The 20,745-nt window shown below is 41.4% G+C and overlaps 1 protein-coding gene across 1 annotated transcript; it reads right to left on the reverse strand.

Annotated features, from left to right (window-relative positions):
- Nucleotides 1–1,141: 1,141 nt before the first annotated feature.
- On the reverse strand, nt 1,142–19,348 carry col6a2 (collagen, type VI, alpha 2). The gene is made up of 33 exons (XM_034702704.1): nt 19,299–19,348; nt 19,149–19,230; nt 16,389–16,477; nt 16,173–16,273; nt 15,916–16,059; nt 13,352–13,726; nt 13,155–13,175; nt 12,996–13,061; nt 12,809–12,907; nt 12,673–12,699; nt 12,411–12,437; nt 12,263–12,307; nt 11,719–11,772; nt 11,564–11,626; nt 11,414–11,476; nt 11,269–11,322; nt 11,146–11,181; nt 11,003–11,065; nt 10,820–10,882; nt 10,648–10,710; nt 10,184–10,246; nt 10,032–10,082; nt 9,847–9,945; nt 9,696–9,758; nt 9,488–9,523; nt 9,339–9,384; nt 8,625–8,777; nt 8,430–8,524; nt 7,261–7,442; nt 6,981–7,159; nt 6,856–6,894; nt 4,332–4,666; nt 1,142–2,180 (listed from the first exon to the last, which is right to left on the reverse strand). Exons 3-33 carry the CDS (start codon nt 16,459–16,461, stop codon nt 1,911–1,913), a joined length of 3,048 nt encoding a protein of 1,015 aa, XP_034558595.1. The 5' UTR covers nt 16,462–16,477; nt 19,149–19,230; nt 19,299–19,348; the 3' UTR covers nt 1,142–1,910.
- Nucleotides 19,349–20,745: the final 1,397 nt, after the last annotated feature.

Here is a 20,745-nt window from a genome sequence, read left to right on the forward strand (position 1 = left end):
CCAGTGCGTACTCAGGGGGGTGAAAAAGAAAGAAGTGCCTTTTATACCCCTAATACACATTGTTTAGGATTAATCTAAAATATTGAGGAAGAGGTAACAAGAGGGGGTCTGGGGGTCATCCCCCAGGAACCTTTGAGCATCTAACACTAAATTTCCTACATTATGATGAATATCAATGTGGCCATTAGCGGTGGAAATTTAATTATGTAAAAGAAATGTTGATTGTCTTTTTAAGCATGTACAGCACTTTGGCCACTGCTGTTGTTTTAAAATGTGCGTTATAAATAAAGTTTGACATGACTTGACTTGACTTGTGCATCCTGATACCATCAGGGATGCTGGCCTGCAAACTGTGCATTGACGGCAGACTGGGTGGTCACTCACATCTTAGAGGATTTCATGACATAAATGATAGATAGATGAATTTTTACTCTTTTCACCACACTGTCTCAGAGTGGTGAATGTCTTCTCATCTTTAGTTCTGAGGGACTCGGCCTCTCTAGAGTGTCCTTTTTATACCCAGTCATATTACTTACCTGTTGCAAATTAACCTCATGAGTTGGGAGATGTTCCTTTTTTTTTTTTTAACATCACACAACATTTTCAGTGTTTAGTTGTCCATGTCCCAACTTTTTGAAACATATTGCTAGTATCACATTTAAAATGAGCTTATAGTTTTCATAAAACAATTATATTTTTCCACTTCAATATTTGATTATTTGTCTTTGCACTGTTTTCGATTACTTATAGGCTTTAAATGAGTTGCAGATCATCAAAGTATGTTTTAATCAACATTTTACAGTGTCCTCACTTTTTCGGAATTGGGGTTGTGTCATAATAATACACTTTTGGAGCCATCCGATATATAACACAGCATTTCACCAGCTTCATATAACGTATTCTGTTATCTAACTCTGCACACTAGTAAAGCTGTTAATGTTTTAAAGCAAAAAAGTACCATTAAAGTTTTGTGCTGACTCACATTGTGCTCCTAAATGTTATACTCTCAGTCTTCTGAAAATCATTCTTGAGAGCCAATCTCTTGATGCTAAGGCTGAAAGGGTTTGATGTGAAATAGCACATGGTTCAAAAACATAATGCACAACCAACATCTATTTTTGCAGGAAAAAAAAAGACAGTGTAGGGGTCACAAAATTAGGCTTTATTTGGACTTCATGTTCACAAATGTGTCTCTTTAATGTTAGTCAGTATATTTGTAATTAACTACGTTTTAATCACATGTTTGTGTTTGTATGTTCTTATGTGGCTGACTGTGGGACATTTATAATATCTATGTGCAACATTTTTTCCCCCCTGGAGAACATGTGTAATGTATTCATCCCCTGAACAACCTACAGTAATTACAGCATAACATGATGTAAGAAAGTCATCAGAACCACTCACATGGCTTTGTCCTTTATTTTTACTTTAGCACCTTTTCTGTAAATCATGGTTTGTGAAGACAGAGAGAGAAAAACTTTTTTGCAAACTTTAAATCAATAAAACATCAAAACAAAATAGAGCCTACACTTTTTTTTGGTACACATTCAATAATAAAACACCTTTCCTCTTGCATTATTGTGAATGTCTTTGGTTGGAAATGCTGACCATAAATTTAGAAGAAATAAAACAATCAAGTAATGAACGTTGTTTCATGCCTATGTGTTTGAGTGTAATAGCTTGTGTGTTTGCCTTTAAAACATTGGATTGTGTAAACTTGTCTTAATAACTTTTAATCCTTATCAGCTGGATATGTAGCCGCCTCACTGCCTTATATCCATAAATGATGATGATGACTACAGAGGTTTGCTGTTGCCTCTGTGTGTGTTTATGTGTACGGTGAAGGAGCTGGCCCTTCTTTCATTCTGTGGATTCTAACTCTATGGTGTGTAGTGCGTTACAGTTCCAGACTAGCATATCCAGCGGACAAAGCGCTCAAAGAACGATGGCTTGTTCAGCATGTTGTAATCAACTCCTCTAAAGATGGCTGACGTGTCCCCTAGCGACACCCTCCGCAGCACCTCTTCATCTGTGTCTGATCCAATGGCGATGACTGTGGGAACGCCTTCTGCTCGCCTCATGGCTGACACGCCTTCCTCCAGCTGCTCGCTGGACGTGATGCCATCAGTGATGAACACGAAGGCCAGCTCAGCGTTACGCCGAGCCAAGCGGTCTCCCCGCTAAAAACAGAAAATGAAGGGATGAAAATATAAACGTATTGCGTGACGAGAGAAAGAGTAAAGGATCATTTTCTGTGTCATATCTGTGTGCTGTTGGCCAAATCAAAATGTTAAGGGGCAACATCATCAAGCAACATGTGTAAAAACAACATATCTGACACCAACTAGTGACCAGACAGCAGCGAATGTTAGCATTAACCACTATCTTCTGTCTTCACTGTCCTCTTTCATGTGGTGGAAAACTTCAGTAATTTAGTACTCAGCCACTCATAGCTAACAGTAACAGTAGCTACATTTGAACCCTTTTCTGTTGTACAGCCTGATATTATCAGACTCTAGTGTTATTTTTTAGCAGTTTCTTTGTTAACAGTGATTGAGCTGGGAAGTAGCTGAACTTAAGCATTAGCTGTTGTTTAAAGCGGCTGTTGGTAGTCACAAAGTAAACATCTGTTCAGAGAGAGGGACTTTGAATGTCAACACTATCCCTCCCAACCAGATTTCCTCTTAGCCCCCCAACACAGATCGGCGTGTGCAGCCATGATAGTGCCGGACTCATAACCAATCGGAGGATGTAGTAGGGGCCACCCCTTAACCAATCAGGACAGAGGATTGGAGATTAACTATGATTGGTCTGTCATAACGGGTCCATGGGGAATAATAACATTTCTTGATGCAAAGGCATTGAAAACGCAGAGATTTCGCAATAGTCTCTAATTACTCTACTTACCGATGAGTACAGATGAGCATTATGACCTTATCTCCAAACCCAGCAGAAAAAAGTAATGTTATTACACAATTCCTACCAACAGCAGCTTTAACTGAAGCTCACATTTTTGAAAAAAGTGTTGTTTATACTTTACTATGGCCTGTTTTTAATCTGAATTGTCACTCTTTATTGCCTGCTCAGTTATTGATCAAAGAGAGAGAAGTAAAAAGAGAAAGATATGACTCGTTCCCAACATTGATGGCTTGCTACCTGTATTACAGCAGCACAACTCTTACTCAGCATAATGGGTTGAGAATAACTGCTGTGTAAACATGGACAATGAGATAAGCTAAGCATTAAAATGGGAGGCAGAAAACAACAGGTGGTGCAATTATAAGTAATTTCTTCTTTTTTTAACAGATTAGCATAATGAGCATATTGTGTTATAAGGTGTTGTACATAGACTGTATATAAAATGGACATCATCTTGCTCGGGTCGAAGTGAGGCTGCCACAAAAACTGCTCCCCCTAATGGCTGGCTGCAGTATAGGTCAAAAAACTCTGTCCAACTGCAGACAAAAGTTTTGTTTTCATTAGTTATTAGAGTTTAAAAAACAGGGTTTTACATCTGGGTTTACTTTGATTGACAGCTGCCGTAGAGAGAAACTCCGTTCTTGAATTGGATATTTTGGCTTCATAACCGTACAATGGGAAAAGGCAGAGCGACACTGTCCATTATATATACAGTCTATAGTGTTGTAACGCAGGCTAACTGCTATACCTTGCTGCAAATCTTTTTGCTTAAAAAAGCTAACCACTTCAGGCTTTGTCTTCATACTTAATGGAATAGTTTTAACATTTTGGAAATAAGGCTTTTTTTTGTTTATTCATTTCTTTTTTATTTGGATGAGAAGACCATACTCTGTAAAGTAACTTTGATTTTAGTGACAGGAGATTAGCTTAGTTTAGCTTGGCTTATCACAGGTACAACAGCGAGGTAAAGCACAGATTCACAGCCATTCAATTCATAAATAGCATTTTTATCATGTTTTTTTTTTTGTCTTTTAAAATAAATATATTTAAATCATATCATTTATTTCCTGGACTAATTCTTGGCTGCTGGCAATGAAGAAAAAGTCCCATGCATAATTCCCTGAAAATCAAACTATTTCATTGACATTTATTCTATTTATAGAGCGCTTGATTTCTAAAGTATGATACTACATTTCTATGGGATCTTGTAACTTTTAGAAAATGCCTGGCAAGCTGTTTGCCTGTGTTCTTACTGATTATGCTAAGCTAAAATGCTGAACTAAGCTAATCGCCTGCTGGTCATAGCTTTGTGTTTACCAACCAGACGAGAGGCCTGGGTCAAGTTTCTCATCTAATTTGAGAATGAATGTGTTCAACTATTTCTTTACATGTTTCGTGTATGAGTGTTTTACCTGTGGAATCACCAGATTGTTGACAGCATGGATTATGGCACTGCCAAGAGCAGAAGAGGAGTCCATATAGGTGACCCCTGCCAGTGAATCTGATATCACCGTGATATTGTGTGTTAGCGCGAACTCCACCCTCTGTTCTGCAGGGCTGCCGTACTGCAGTAGAGCAAAGCGGGCATTCCTGTCGTCTGTACTACTTTTGGCCAAAATGAGACGGTTAGCCACGTTCTCAATGAACTCTTTGGCCCTGCGATGGTTCTCCAGTCCCATCCTCTCAGAACCATCCAGCATGAACACCACATCAACAGGCCGCTGAACACAGCTAGCCAAGGCAGGCTCTGGAACAGACAAATGCACACACACATGAAGTTTTGATTTAAACATAATGTTCTGCCAGCTGCAGCTGGAACACAGATGTTCAGAGGACCAGGAAAAATAAGCATGTCGTGCTTCCATACATGCTTGCTGCAGTCATAAAAACCTTGTCAGGGGCCTCATCAAGAAAGCTTTTTTCAGTTTGCTCTTCAAGTTTTATTCTCTTGACAAAATTATAAAAAATGAATACACTTCACACAAAACAACATAGATCACATCAGCAAGTTGCAGTCACAGAGCTAACATGATACCAAACATTTGGTTAAAACCACTCTGTCATAGTTTTCCTCTTGTCATCGTTCCTTACAAGCCAAGCCACATGCAAAAAAAAAACATGCACCAATCAAGGGCATAACAGTTCTTTCATTGTCAGTGCCAAGTCTGTCAACCATACATCCACATATTCCTACCTCTGACTCATACTGAGACATGTATAAAACCAGATATTTCCCACGTGTAATGGCATTTTCACCGCCATGACTAAGTCACAAGAAAAAAATATTACAGCTGTAACCATGGATATGTGCAAAACAGCAAAAAAATAAAATAAAAACTGACTCATCAAGCTTGTGATTCACAGTGGAAATGAGGCTTCATCAAAGAGCCACTGTACAGTATACAGATTGGCTCTACAGATCAATCAGCCTTCAACTGATGGATGTCATCCACTTTCCATTTGAAAGGAAAAAGTCTACTCTAATGAATCATATTCTATCAGGTATACTTTTCTCAGAAACAGCTCCTTGTACAAGGATTTAGAAATATTTAAGAAAGAAGAGAGCATCATTAATCCACATTTTGAATTTGGCCCTTCACTTACAAGAACTAAAAATACGGCTGCTCTGTCATTTTAACTCGGGACCAGCTCAAGGTCATGCCACTTTTTTTAATCAGCCTATGTGAGTATTGCACTTGTTGGGTTAAAATAATGCCCGCTGTTTTAATAAAATCTATTCTATGTCCAGCAGTAAGCTGATTAGTAATTGGCGTCCATTATGGCGAGGTAGCATGGATAGCGTGTTAGCATTAGCAGAGTCTCAAGGCTTTCTCTGGGTCTCCCATAAGGTCTCCATAGACATATTTGAAGGAGTCGATGAACAGCTTGGTCCACTGCTGCCTGTCCGATCCCTGGGCGAGTTTGGCTCTCTGCGCTGTGTACGCCATGGTTGCCACTCCAACCCCATGCTGCTGCTCACTCAGGCCGTTCATCAGGTTGGCCACGCCCTCCAAAGAGGTGGGGACTAACGAGGGGTTGCCTTCCTCAGCCAGAGGCTTCCAGGGGGAAGGGGCTTGCCCTGCAGTGACGCCCCCTCCTGAAAGAAGTGGGCGGAACAACAGTGTGGGCAGGGTCCCACTAACACGTCGCATCACAAATCCAACAGATAGGCTGGACGTACTCTGAGTGGCCCTGCTATGAAAGTTTAGTTGTATGTGTTGGCTAATTGACAACAACAGTGAACTGTTGGATATTGGGTTTCTTTAAACTCCTGTCGCTTTCTTTCACTTTTATTTGATTTAAGTTAAAATAAGGAGTTATTCACACAATATTAGTTTTTGTTTAGTTCAGTTTATTTGGCAGGGACCACGCACAACACAACTGCTGAGACAGAGTTAGCTAAATGAGCTAAGTTACATCTGTGGTCCCTGGACGGGAAGATCTGTTTATATAACAACAATACCTTGAATGAGCTGGTAGCTGGATTTAGCATGTTAGTTGTGGAGCTGGAAGATTTCCAGTAGGGAACATCATGCTAGTTCTTGTGTGACCAACTTACTGTCGGACGCAATTTCTATAATTTCTGGCAAAGAAGCATAAAGCATCAATGGACTCATAATTTGTGCTTTCCTTACGAATGTGGGAGGAACACAAACTCATACATCTTGGTTATACTTTGAGCTGATTTTGAGTGCAAAAGTCATAAGTATGAAATTTGAGCATTTTATTACATCACACAATGTGATATTTGCACCCTGGCTTGTTATTAGGACACCATTTAATCATTCAAATAATGTAAAGGCCTCAGTGTACTTCAAACATGCAAATTGCATGGTACTTGAAATATTCAAAGTCTTGGTAATCACTATGACAGCGTAAAAAGCCCACCATCATAGCGATAAAACACTGAATCATGCAGTTTTGTTTAAATCTTACCTGATTTACATGGGAGGTCAGGGCAAACGATGACAGGATCTAAAGCAAAGATAAAAAAGAGCACGTCAGACTTTACTTAAGTCAACAAAGTGATTCTCTTGTCTATAATGTGTGTTTCTGTGTACCTGGGCAGAGGACATGTTCAATCTTGTCAATGAACTCCTCGGCCACCAGGTCTGAGAAGCGCCTCATGCCCATCACTCTGTTGTCCCTCTGACAGGAGATGCTCTTCAGGCTCTCATTCTCCTCGATCTGGTCGAACATGTCCCCGATACCAATGGCACTCACATCAACACTGGGATCACTGCTCAGTGCACGGGTACACAAAGAAACAAGCGATGACTTTTCCGCTCAACACAAATGTTGATTTTTTTTATCTCAGGATGTATCTCCAGCGTGACACACCTGCAGAGGTAGTTGAGCAGTGAGTCATCATCTCTGGGGTCAAAGCGTCCATCAGTGATGACGACCACGGTGACGTTGGCTTTCTCTCTGCGGCTGTCTCTGATCAGGTTGTCATAGGCGAACTTCAGAGCAGATGGAGTCCACGTTCCTCCAGCGATCCACTCCAAACGCTTCACTGCATCCTGTGCAGTGAAGGAGACAGCATGTGAGCGATGTGCATAGAGCTTCTTTCGCCTTTAAATAGATGCTTTAACAGAAGTTTGGTGGCACAGCAACATTTTTGTGGATTTGGTTTGTCTCTGATAAAAAGATAACAGGCATGGCGGTGAACTGTTTTGGAGTAACAGCAGTATATAAAAACTGAAACTTATAAATGCTACCTTCAACAAGACTAGACATTTATGAAATGACAGCCAGTAATAGCTATCCATCTGATCCATCAAATGCTGTTGCAATAACCTAACAGTCTGTTTAGAAGCAGCATAACTCAGGAAATTTGGTGTATGTGAGGGAGTGACTCAAACTCAAATGCAGAGCTCATGCTCATAACTGGGGAGCAACATGTATCCTGGTAGCAAGGTCTAACTCAGTGTTTAGAAGTGAGGGTCCTGACGTTCCTGGGGGGTCGCCAGGAGGCACTAGCAAGGTTGTGAAAACTTGGGGAGAAGATGGAACACATATAGATTTCGGTAGAGACTAGTTCAACTTTCACTGTTACTGTTAAATATGTCAAATATGTTAAACATTGTTAAAAAGGAATATCAATGGCAGCCAATGCTTTAGAGGAATAAGCTGCATCAGGCTTTGACTACACTGACCACTCTTTTTAAGCTGCCCTTTTTAAAGTGGTTGTTGTCAACTCTGGCATGTTCATGGGACTTTTGGACAAACTCAATTATCTAGTCAAAAAGTAGGTCCACCATCCTTTTCATCATAGATTATATTAATCAGTTAATGTCACGAGTATTATAAGAGTAACGTGTACACAAGTGATGACTAGATGTGGGATGACTCCCATCTGCTTTTATGTGCAGGCTGCACACATGTGATCTGAGAGCGCATGAGCTTTGATTAATCAAGAAACATCTGGACAAAAGAGCATTTTTGCTACAGCCTAAAATACACTTCAAAGCAGTGTGCATGTGTTTGTGTCTGTGTCTGAATGAGACCTTGAAAGCAGACAGTGAATCAATCTTTGGGTCATCAAGCCGGATGGCCTGGAAGGTTCCGCTGTGACTGTACTGAACAACTCCAACTCTTGTGCCTGCGAACACAACACACTGTGTCAACATCAAGCTATAGCAGCATCATGTGAAGTTATGAAGACATTTAAAAGGTAAGGAACAATGTATGTGTGGGTCTACCTGAATCTGCCTGTGAGTCTTTCGCAAGAGATCCCAGTCTGTTGATTGTGTTGATGACAAAGTTCTTCTCCAGGGTGAAGTTGGTCAGACCCACTGACTCTGAGCTGTCAATCACAAACACGATGTCCAGGGCTCCACAGCGTTTCTCACAATCTGCAGAAAAAAACAAAAACGATCAGAATGAGGAAGCTGATAGAGGCCAAGCTGAGGATGAGGCTGAAATTGCAGCCAATAGAGAAGTGCCAAAGATTGCAGTTCCTCTCCTGGGCACTTGAGGCTGGCTGCAAAAGAGAGTATTTCCTTAAAGTGGGCTGTATTAATACTCCTAGCTTCAATTTTTTTTAAATCTACACACATTCAACACACTCAAAGCCCACCTCCTTTCCTCACACTGGCTCGACATAAGTTAGGTTGACTTCAGCATATCCAATACGGTTCCCACCAAAGATTGGCTTCATGAACAGATGAGTGACGTCACGGATACTACGTCCATTATTTACAAAGTCTATGACCTTAGCCTTTGCTGACCTTTTGCTACTTTACTCAAATGTCCCTTCTTACTTCAGAACAATATAAGGATGACAAAAAATACAAATGAAAAGCTTCATAATGTCAAAAAGCAAGCTCATAAAGCATGGGGGATTTCACGTTAGCTATGTCCACCTCTTATTCAGCCTTTGATCAGAGTGCCAACACAGTGGTAACTTAACTCACCACAGCAGCCACAAGTTTCCCTGATGTAGTTCATGACATCACATTCCTGCAAGAAAAAAACATTACATTTTCATATCTGTACATCTTCTGGTCTTCATGTTTATGTTTATGTGCCAATGAAAAACAGCGAGTAGATAAAAGGTTCTTACAGTGAGGCCGGGATCTCCTGAAGGGCCAGGGTCTCCCTGTGAAGAAAAAATACATAAAATCACATCTTGTCTTTCATTATGTCCTTGGAACTGACAAAAATAGTTCAAGTACACATGTAAAAAAACATCTAATGTTTTGCTTCATTTGCTCTTTGCCAGGAGCTAGATCAGCACCTGAATGCAAGTTATCCTTATTTCTCGGACTTACATCACGTCCTAATTCTCCTCTTACTCCTCTTTGGCCAGGTTCACCATCAGGTCCTGGTTCGCCCTATTGAAAACAAAATAAATTCTTAACTGTGCTGAACAGACGCTTTTTGCTCCAGTGCTAAAATGTCGTACTACAAGGAGCTACTCACTGAAATTCCTGGAGTTCCTTTGTTTCCAGGATCACCCTTATGACCACAGTCTCCCCTGCTACCACGAGGTCCACGGTTTCCCTTCTCTCCTCTTTCACCCTGTACAGAGGTAAACAAGAGTCTTATAAGCTAAGTCTGCCACACTGTTTAGCAAATGTAAAGTGATGGAGTACATGGGGTCATACTGATGGTCCTCTAGGTCCAGGGTAGCTAAAGCCAGGTCTGCCGTTGTCTCCCTGAAAAAAAAACGAAAAGAAAAAAAGTGAAGACAAATTTTTGCAGCCAGAAACACATGAATATGTCAACACAATGACACCGATAGGTATGAGAAACATACTTTTGGTCCAGCTGTTCCAGGTGCTCCTCTTGGTCCTGCATCACCAGGGTCTCCTCTGGTCCCCTGTGTTAGGGAAAATGTTAGAGTAAGTTGATTGATTGTTTGATTGTTTGATTGATTGATTGATTGATTGATTGATTGATTGATTGATTGATTGATTGATTGATTGATTGATTGATTAAGCATTTAGAGTTTGAACAATTAAGTGTAACTGTCACTTAAATATCACATAGGGTTCAGTTAAATAATTAACGGCTAATTAAAACATCATTCAGAGGACTAACTTTTATTTTTACTCTGCAGGTAGATATGAAAGTCTGTACTTTTAAACTTTACCTTCAGTGGGCTAGCTGAGTGAGTCTTTATACCTTTACAAGAGTCTTTTGTAAGAAGGTATCTGCGCCTCTCCTTGAGTAAAATTATGTAGGTTTTTTTTGTCATCTCTGTGTGTAAGTGTAACTCACATTTCTCCCTGGCTCTCCTGGACCGCCTGGTTGTCCCCTGGGACCAGGAAGACCGTTGTCTCCCTGTTCAGAGGAGAGAAAGTTAACAACATGTGCCACAAAAGGAGGTAGATTAAAGAGTTTGAGTCTTTGTAATATTTATATAAGCATGATAAAGTTAAACAGGTCTTACCTTTGTTCCTTTGCTTCCTTCTTCACCTGGAAACCCTCTCGGGCCCTCCGGCCCATTCTCACCCTGCAACATACAGAATAGCTCAGACCCTCAGCTTAGCCAAAGAATGATGTGAATGGATAACACAACAGAATGAACACAGAAATCTTTTACACTTGTGCAATGCTATACTTGGACGCTTACCCTGTCTCCCTTTGTTCCTGGTGACCCCTGACTACCCTTTGGCCCGTAGTCTCCTCTCCTTCCCTAGAAGACAAGAACAATCAGAGAACCAACACACAGACACTTAAGAATATGGGAAACATAAGTTAATTGGTGACTCTTACTGGTGCTCCTCTTAATCCTGCAGTTCCTGGGGTTCCCTAAGGAAAAAAAAAAGGTGAGCTTAACGATCCATTCAAATCATATCCATCTATATATTTATATCTGTCTGTGGCTTTGAGTCTCACTGGGTTTCCTTTCGTTCCAGGGGTGCCAGGTGCCCCGGGACTTCCTCTCTCTCCCTTTGGAAGAGAAATCAAGAGTTTAGTGATTTACTTCTTATTTTGCATGAATCATTTAACACAACCTCAATGTTTTTGTGTTTCTAATTACCTTTGGTCCATCTACTCCAGACAGGCCGGGAGGACCAGATCTTCCAGGACGACCAGCATCACCCTGAAGACAAAGACACAAAGACAGTCAGACAGAGTTTAACCAAAGGATGGATGAGGTATTTCAGGAAAGACAAAAATTTATATTCACCTTATCTCCGTCAGTTCCAGGGGATCCTCGTTCACCGACCTCTCCAGGATGACCATCAGAACCCTATAAAACATGAATCACACAATAATGAATGGACAATGACACAGCACAGTACTAATTCACTTTGTCATTTTTGACAATAATTGGAATCATACTCTGTCGCCTGGGTCTCCTTTGCAGCCAGGAGCACCAATCCGTCCAATTTTACCCTGAAAAGAAGAAAACATGTAGATTAGATTAGAGAACTTTATTGATCCCCTGTGGGGGGGGGGGGGGGATTCATATGCCACAAGGGTCTGTTCACAGAATCAACAAACAATAAACAATACAGTCAAAACAGTAACACAGTAACACCACTTTAAGAGGTGCTTTTAAGGATATTGTAGAGTTTATAATTTTGACTCATTCTGCACTCTGGAGGGTTTACTTATGTCACATCTAATAAATGACTTCTTGAATGTTTATGTCAACCCATCTATAAAGCACAAGACCTACAAGCTAGCTAGCAGTTAAGAGCTGTCACTGAGTTTATCTTTGTAGCAATGCTTGCTACCATGCAGGCCAATTAATACGCCTGACAAGTCCCTCCAGCTTCCTGTTTTGAAGAAAAACATAAAAGTATGTAGAATACAATTGTCATCTGCGAGCTGTTTAAATCGAACTTAAAGCCTTGCTTCATTTGTATTTTCTTGCACCTACCTTCTGTCCATCTGTCCCATTGCGTCCTGGGATACCTCCTACACCCTAAAGACAAAAGAGAGACCGTTAGAGGAGAAGGACACACTACTTCTTAAGATAATGATAACTCACAATCTGGTTGTAAAAAACTAAAAATAAAGAAACTTACCTTTTTCCCCTGAGTTCCAATCTCTCCCTGTGGGCAGACAGAAAAGAGATGATCATTTTTTGCACAATTATAATTCAAATCCAGAACTTTTACAGCTCTTATGAGGAAGTTTCTAGTTTCTGGTGATGACGGACAAAGCAGGACCTTAATTATTAAGTGATACTCGGTTTGTTTTATTGTTAGTTACATTTTCCTCACAGGAAATTTTAAGAGAGTTTTACGTCCTACATTTGTTCCACAAAGAAGCAAAGTGAAGTCTCACCTTGTCGCCCAAGTAACCTGGCGCTCCCTACAGACAGGAGAGAATGATGGAAGAATCAGTAACAAATATACAATAACAATAAAAGCCTTAATTTTTCATGTTGAATAGTGTGGTTGGTTTATGTTCTGCGTCTTACCTTGACACCAGGCTGACCGATGGGACCCTCAATACCAGGGTCTCCTGGACCACCTCTGTCTCCTTTCAGACCTGGATCTCCGTTGTCTCCTTTAGCTCCCTGCAGACAGCGAGTTACAGCGAGTTATGTGTGAGGATAAATGTGAGTAGCATGCTAATTCTTTATACAGCGTGTTAGTGAGCCTTACTTTTTGTCCTCTGTGGCCTTGAGGACCAGGGGGCCCTTCTGTCTCCAGACAGGATTCACTGTAACACTGGGACACACCGGAAAAGAAGACAAACAGTTAGAGTTGTTTGAGTCTGTGAGATAAAGTTATAGGATCATTTTGTTCCGTATGTTGTCTTACCTCTTCATATGCCACATGTTGCTGTGAAGACAAAGAAAGACGATGTGAGCAGAGGTGATTTCATATTCATCATAGCTGTGTGACAGCTGTGGGTTAAGTTAATTTAAAGATGGTCTACTACGTCTGTCTTTAGGGTTGATCTCAGTTTTTGTGTCAAACTGTAAATGTTACATTTTTAGCTCAGAGGATTTGGTTACCATGGTCTTGATGATGCGGTCAATGGTTCTATCCTGGATGACGGCTCTGCCCCCAGTCAGATCCACAGCTAAGAACTCATCTCTGTAGACCGATGCAGGAGAATTGGCGATCTCCTTCATCCCTGTCTCCTCTAAGCTTTTTGTTGCCGCAACAGCAAACAGCCGAATGCCCTCGTCTCGAGCCTTCTCTGCTGCCACTTTGATGCCTCCGCACGGGTTTCCAGTCACATGGCCGTCAGTGATGACCACTGCGAACCGGACGACTGGGGGCGATGTTGGTGAGCGCATCATCATCTGGGTCATGTTGGTGAGGGCACAGTCAATGTAGGTGCCCTTACCCAGATACTTGTCTCTACCAAGTTTTGTTTCCACATTCTGGAAATAAAGAAAAGAAAACAGTACTTTGTTAAGGCTGGGTCATAAAATGGAAACTATTTAATGATCCAAAAACCTTGGAGTCCATGGACTACAACTAGGGCTCTCAGTATTAATGATAACCATCTTTTTAAAAAATGAAATATTGACATTGTGCTAAAATAAGACAGTAATTCCGTGTAAATAATTGGTTCATAGTCGGGGGCTGTAGTGGTTCTTCACGCTAGGAGCCACCAGCAACAAAACAGAGTAGACGAAGAAGGAGCAGCAGTAGAGGATGACAATAGGTGCGTCTCTAGTTATGTCTCAGTTCTCTAAAGTTGCATCCATGCATCCCCCACTTGTGTCTTTTTCTTGGGTTTAGTCCCTCCCACAATAGATGCATGGAGAGATGTAAGGAACAAGGAAATGTGTCTAAAGAGACACAAGATGTCCTTTTATTTTATGAAAGTTATGCTTAATATTTTGTTCTTAATACTCATGGAAAACAATTTTATCTAATCTAATCTAATCTCATCACACAAACCGATGTATGTTTATTGTCTGTTTCAAGGCCCCCCTTAGAGTCTGTTTTAAGGTCTGTCTTTTCTCCATTATAAAAGCTCTGGTGAGGTTTCAGTGAAGTCTGATGCACTGCAGCATCCAAGTGGTGAGTTGCATTCAATATGTGGGTGTCAGTCAGTGAAAAGACTTCCTTGAAGGCTTCTCTTGTGTATCCTCACTTATATCTCTCCCAAATTCAGGGGCATTTTCATGCCCTGTTTGGCCACCGAAGTCAAAAAAGTATTTTTTCGCCCTTGCTTCTGATTCCTCTCCTCTCTCCTCAATCCTTTCTCCTGCAAGCCACAATTAGAGCTTTGGGATGCTTCTCAACATGATGGGTGTGAAGCATAGACTGTATGAAATATGGACGTGGTATCCATAACGTCACCCATCTGTTTCTGAAGTGCTGTTTTGAGGCCAATCGTCGTTGGCAGCCATATTGCTGCTGTCGAGCGATTGTGACGTAAAGAGGCGGGCTTTGAGCCTCCTTGCCAACAGCTACAGTGTTCCTGCCTGTCAATCAAGCCCCCCCCACAGTGTGTGCCGATCGAGACACAAGCTATCCAGACTACTCTCGTCTTTTGTATCAGGCTGTAAACATGTTTATTTCTGCTGTAAAGATCGTCTTTTTTGAATTGGTGTGTATGTGGTTTCCGGTACTTCAGGAGCCAGCCTCAAGCGGATCCTCGATGAACTGCAGTTTTTAGCACTTCAACATTGGACTCATATTTTTAGACCGGAGGTTGCTGCTTGGTATGAAGCTGCTACTGGTTTGGCTAAGAACTGTTAGGCACCCATAAAAAGGTTCCTTGACAGTTTTTGGGGTGGCAGTAGCTCAGTCCATAGGGGCTTGGCGTGGCAACTGGAGGGTCGCCGGTTCAAGTCCCAGTATTTACAAAGTTTGGCAAGTTGACTGGTGGCTGGAGAGATACTGGTTCACTTGCCTGGGCACTGCCCTTGAGCAAGACACTGAATCCCTCACTGCTTGGGGTGCGCTGGTTGATGGCAGCATCCTCACTCTGACATTTCTCCCTAAGTGCATGTCCACTGCACGATTGTGCATGAAATTTTATGTATATACACCAAACTGTGTGTGAAGCATGACCAAAAAAATAACACGAGTGGAAAAATTGAATTCCCCCCCTGGGAATTAATAAAGTGTGTTTCTTTCTTTCTTTTTTTTCCTTTCCTGAATTTTGTCAAAAAGATTTGGTGTTTGTGTGCTACATGTAAAGCAGAATCACATCGTCTTGAAGCTGGGATGCGGATTAAACATAACTTTGAATATAATTAGAAATGGATGATGACAATTGTGATAATAAGTGCAGTTTATGAAGTAGCAGCTGAACACATTCCTGTGCTGATTTGAAGCAGACACGTACGGCTGTAAAAAGTAAATGACTCCTGTGTTAGGCTTTGCTTTCTCTCACTATTACTTCTCTGTAAAAATATTTGTACAAATAGAAATACTTAAAAAAGGTCACTGATAGGTTAGTTAAGTATTCAATACTTGTGTCTAATACTTGATATGGACTGGTCAAAACCCCATAACAGCAGTAATTAATCATCGACATCTGTAATCTTTAACTTGATGGTGACAAGTATGCGTACGTGTGTTTGTGTGTGTTTGTGTCCGTGTTACTCACACTTAAGAAATTCTCCTTAGTTCCGATGCTACTGATCTCCACTTGTGTCTGAGAGAAGTGAAGCCCTCCTACGTTCCAGTTGATCATCACAGCTCCTCTGTACTCAGCAGCCTCCAAACGCTTCACAAACTTCTTTACAAATTCCTACAACAACAACAACAACATGGTTTAACAAGCCGACTTGGCTAATATCTTGAAATAATGTAAATAAGTAAAATTATCAGTATTAAATTAAAGTATGTTAATAAATGGGGAACCTTGATGGAGTCCACCAGAGATCCAGGTGGAGGCTCCTGCAGGGCGATGGTCTCTGATGTGTCGATTGTGAAGAATATGTCTATGGGACACTCATTCTTCTCTGGAGGAGAAAGCAACCACACATAAATCAGAAGAGGAGTTTTACAGTTCATTTGAATGAACAGAACATGTAACTGTAGCTTAAAGAAACCAGGGCTCAGTCTCTCAACACTCACTCCTGCATGTTGTCTGGCCGTGAGTCAGGGCTCCAGACAGAAGACAGAGCACGACGACCTTTAACCCCAGCATCTTCCTCTTCACCTGTCTGAAACAGAGAGGTACAGGACAAACGAATAAGACAACAATATGCTTTTTTTTAGGGATAAACCGATTATCAGTGCTGATATTCGGCATTTTGTATATCGGATCAGCCTTTTTTAAAAATCCGACGGCCAATAAGAGATCGATTTAAAACTGGGTTATTTTGGCTGATTTCTCCCTGCAGTTGTGAAAGATTAACATTTCAGTTATATTGACATTTTAGAAAACTTAATTCACTGTAGAAAACTTTAGGGAGCTATTTGTTTGTTTAAGTTTTCATTTAACTTTATTAGACATGCTGCTGAGCCTGGCAGCTCCCTGCAGTCTTTGTTAGAATTTTAAAACAAAGATGTCTATTGTCTAAGATTTAAAAAAAAACCTTGTTTAATAAACATATTCTTAAAGGCATTTAAACAAAGTTAAGTTAAAAGTTTGTATTAGTCAAAATTTTGACTCCAATATTTTCCCTTTTACTGCAAATGAATATCGGCTCCAATTATCGGTTATCAGCCTCCTTGACTACTAATAATCGGTATCGTTATCGGCCCTAAAAAAACATATCGATCTATCACTACTTTTTTTTATTTCTTAGTTTAATCAGTTAAGGAAACAAGAACCATGTAGAGAAAGTAAAAGACGCTGAAAACAGAAACATGGAATCGTGGACATGGAAAGACATGAGACTGTTTGATGTCAAAATCAGGGAAAAAGAAGAATAGGAGCTTTTCTCTGAATAACACAACTTAAAAAGCCTTCTACTGTGCTGTAGTCTAATCATCCATCAATACACCGAATGATTTTATCTTTGAGAGCTCTTTGATTAATAAATGATCCGAGAATAAAACTAATTTCCTCATCCAGATTCTGCAGCTGGTTTCATTTCAAAGGAACCGTTTGAGGAAACCAACTGTTGCCTGGGGAACAAAATGGCTGCCACAGAGTTACGTAATAGGTTTGAGAGTATGACATGAGTTAAACATGGCTCCTCTGCCTGGTGTGTTTAATGGTGGAAACACAAACTAGAGAACTAGAAGACGTGAGTCATATTAACACAGGGACACTTTAGTCTCATGAATGATTATTCACATGGAGAGAGGGACACAAGAATAAGAACAAATACATTTCTGCACGCCTTACGTTATTAAGGACTCATTGCATAGGGATGTGTGTAGTGTAAATTCTGGGATATAAAAAAAGTATATTAGCTTGCAGCATCTCGTCCTTTAAAGTCAAAAATCAATATAAATTTGTGTTTTTGGTGATGAGAAAAAACAAACAGAGGAGGCTGCTGCTTAAATAAAGTCACACATTGATTTTACACCCTAAGATTTCACAGGCCTTAGTCTGCTGCCCTCTAGAGGCTGCTCCTTTTCTGCACAGTGAACCAGGGTCACACTGGCTGCCATGGCCGGAGCAACCCATCAGGGTGCCCTCTCACATTGACCCTGGTTTGTAAGTACAGGAGTATGCAGCATGCACATGTTCATAAGTGAGCTTATCATGCCTTAGAATTGATGGTTATGTTATCTCAGGGTTGCATCCTCCAAAACAAAAACACAATCAACCAAATAACTAGAAAACAATCAGTGATACAAACTGTAGGAGACTGTCAGGGCTCCTCAAAATTCAGACTGCTCATTCAAATCCAGTCTCTTCGCTTGTACAGAGGGGTAAGATCTCCAGAGAGCATCTTACTGCAACATTCAACACCAAGACCTGTACATGGTCAAACATTTCTCCCCTTACATTGGCTGTAAGATCAGCAGTAGACCAGCTAAGGTCCAGCACAGGGCCTCCAACAGCTCACATCTTTTTCAGCAACCCTGTTGGTACACTGTATAAAAAAATCTACACCTCCACACGGAAAAGAATGACAGAAAACCTCTCCCTCTTGGAAGTGCCAACCCTCAGGGTGACACACCAGGTGGGAATAGGGGTCTGAGTATTCAGGGCCCTCATGTGAGAAGGTCCCATGATACAGCCATGTTTAACGGGCCTATAAATATTGTCTTTGATACCGGCTCAGATGTTGCAACCCTGACAACCATCATATCAAATGCATTCACTTTGATTGGATGTCACCTGAACAGTGGAGACTCTTGACTTTCATTCATCATTTTTATCAAAGTCTCAAAACTATTTATTGCAGCACAGTCCCCTTACACATGCCTACTGGTTTTATATCAAGTTAATGAGGGCCAATCACCCCAGTTCAGCTTTTAAGCATTCAAAATGCACGCAAACTAACGCCCTGTGAGTCTGTACGCACTCTGCCGTGGTTATGGCTCCCTCCAGCGGACAGACAAGCTGAGACCTGCGGAGGACTCGCTCCTGCAGATGTTCCCTCTCCTCATCCCCCGTCCAGGACAGAGGAGTAACTGAGTCCTAAAACCTTTTGACACTGCACAGGTAGATCTGATGCAGAAAATCTGAAGATGCTCTGATGGACCTTCTTTTGGGAGAGGATTTAGTTGGAGGATTTGAAGTCGTTGCGTATTCAAAGTTCAGTTTGACTGAAAAAAATCCCAATTTCAGCAGTTGAGAGTAAGTTTTCAGACATGCAAAGAGGTCATAAGTGCCACAAAGTTACAGGTTAAGACACGCATGTAAATTTCGAGAAATACAGAGAGGGATAGAACCATTTCCAGGTTGTTATGCGTAAAAGTTCTCCTTACCCGAACTCTTTCAGACAACTTTTTCACTTCGTAGGTCGCTTTTCCTTTGTCGATTATGTCCTCATATCCACAGCAGGAAAACCTGAGAAAGAAAAGGGGTCCAAATGAAGAAGAAAGTGGGAAATAACGCTCTTGATGCGCGTTCCCTACCCGCAGAAGAGCTGCCCGCCTGCTCTCTTGTCCCGGTCCAGCTCCAGAGGCGAGCTCTGATCCCTCCTCCTGGACCAGGACGCACCCCAGTGCTTACTGCGTCCGCTGGGAGGCGCCATGGGTCCGCAACCGGGGGCCCGTGTGCGCGCGCGTGTACCGATGGCATTATACTGTAGCCTACCAACTTTAGTGCTATACAACAGCAAGAGAGGATGCCAAAGCACAGCTGGAGTTTAGAATACATCCCCCCCTCGTAAGTGCCTTTAAGTCCACACACAGATTGTACTGTCCACTTAGACAATGTTACAGATGTGGCCCTCGAAGTACAACATGGAGCCACTATGAGGACACACTGAGATTTTATGTCCCTGACATTTAGCATCAAGAGGTTTCACAGTTAATGCAATACATGTGGGGAATTACCATAAAATAGAACAGGATAAAGAGCAGACTTGCCCCCCTTACTCATAAACACACACACACACACACACACACACACACACACACACACACACACACACACACACACACACACACACACACACACACACACACACACTCGTCCCTGGGCTGTGAGTGATCTGGTTGCAATTAGTAGGCAGAGTGAGAGGAGTTTATCCTTGCTGTAAACACCGACAGACTGTCCATGAGTCTGCTCACTATGTTTATACCCGTGTAGGTGCTGCAGCTGCCTGTTTGCATATTTGTATGTGTTGAAGTGTTTGTGCACATTGTGGGAGGTCTGTCATTTAGAGGATTTAGCATGTCCTGTACACATCTGCATTTACATTTACACTGTGACAATGTAAAGCACATGTCTTTTCATTTATTTCATTGTTGCTGATCATGTTCTGGCTGCAGCATGTAGGCCTACTGTGAAGGTCAGAGACCAATTCCTGTGAACTTTCTTTCTGTTTTTTATGCTTTTACTGAGAAAATAAAACAAAGGGAAAGGAGAAAATCTGGGAATAACACGCAGTAAAGGACTGTGAGTTGGAATCAAACACAGGCTGCTTAGAGGACTATAGCCTCTGGGGTGCAATTTAACCCCTAAGCGTAACCTGCACCTGATTCCCAGGAATTTTCTGATGTGGCCTGCAGAGCTGCCAATACTTTAAAGGGATATTTCAGTTTTTTTGAAGTGGGTTGTATGAGTTACAGTACATTAGCGCTCCTGTTAGCCACAATGAGTGCCGGTGAGCTCTTCCCCATTAATGAGAAAATTCCCAGAGGACCGTCAGGTAAGCTAGGTTACAATTCTATGCGGACGGAGCCACCTATTTCATGTAATTTTGCTAAAGTTGAGAACATATGGTCCAGGAACTCATGGTGCAAATGCATGATCCAAGTAAAAAAAATTTGAACTATTCAGTTTGCTGTCAGAAGTTACTTTTGGCACTATTTTCAGGCACACCTCGCAGACCGGTGTTCTTCCGCTGCATGAGCA

Source organism: Notolabrus celidotus, chromosome 15 (assembly GCF_009762535.1).
Source record: "Notolabrus celidotus isolate fNotCel1 chromosome 15, fNotCel1.pri, whole genome shotgun sequence".
NCBI classification, from domain to species: Eukaryota; Metazoa; Chordata; class Actinopteri; order Labriformes; family Labridae; genus Notolabrus; species Notolabrus celidotus.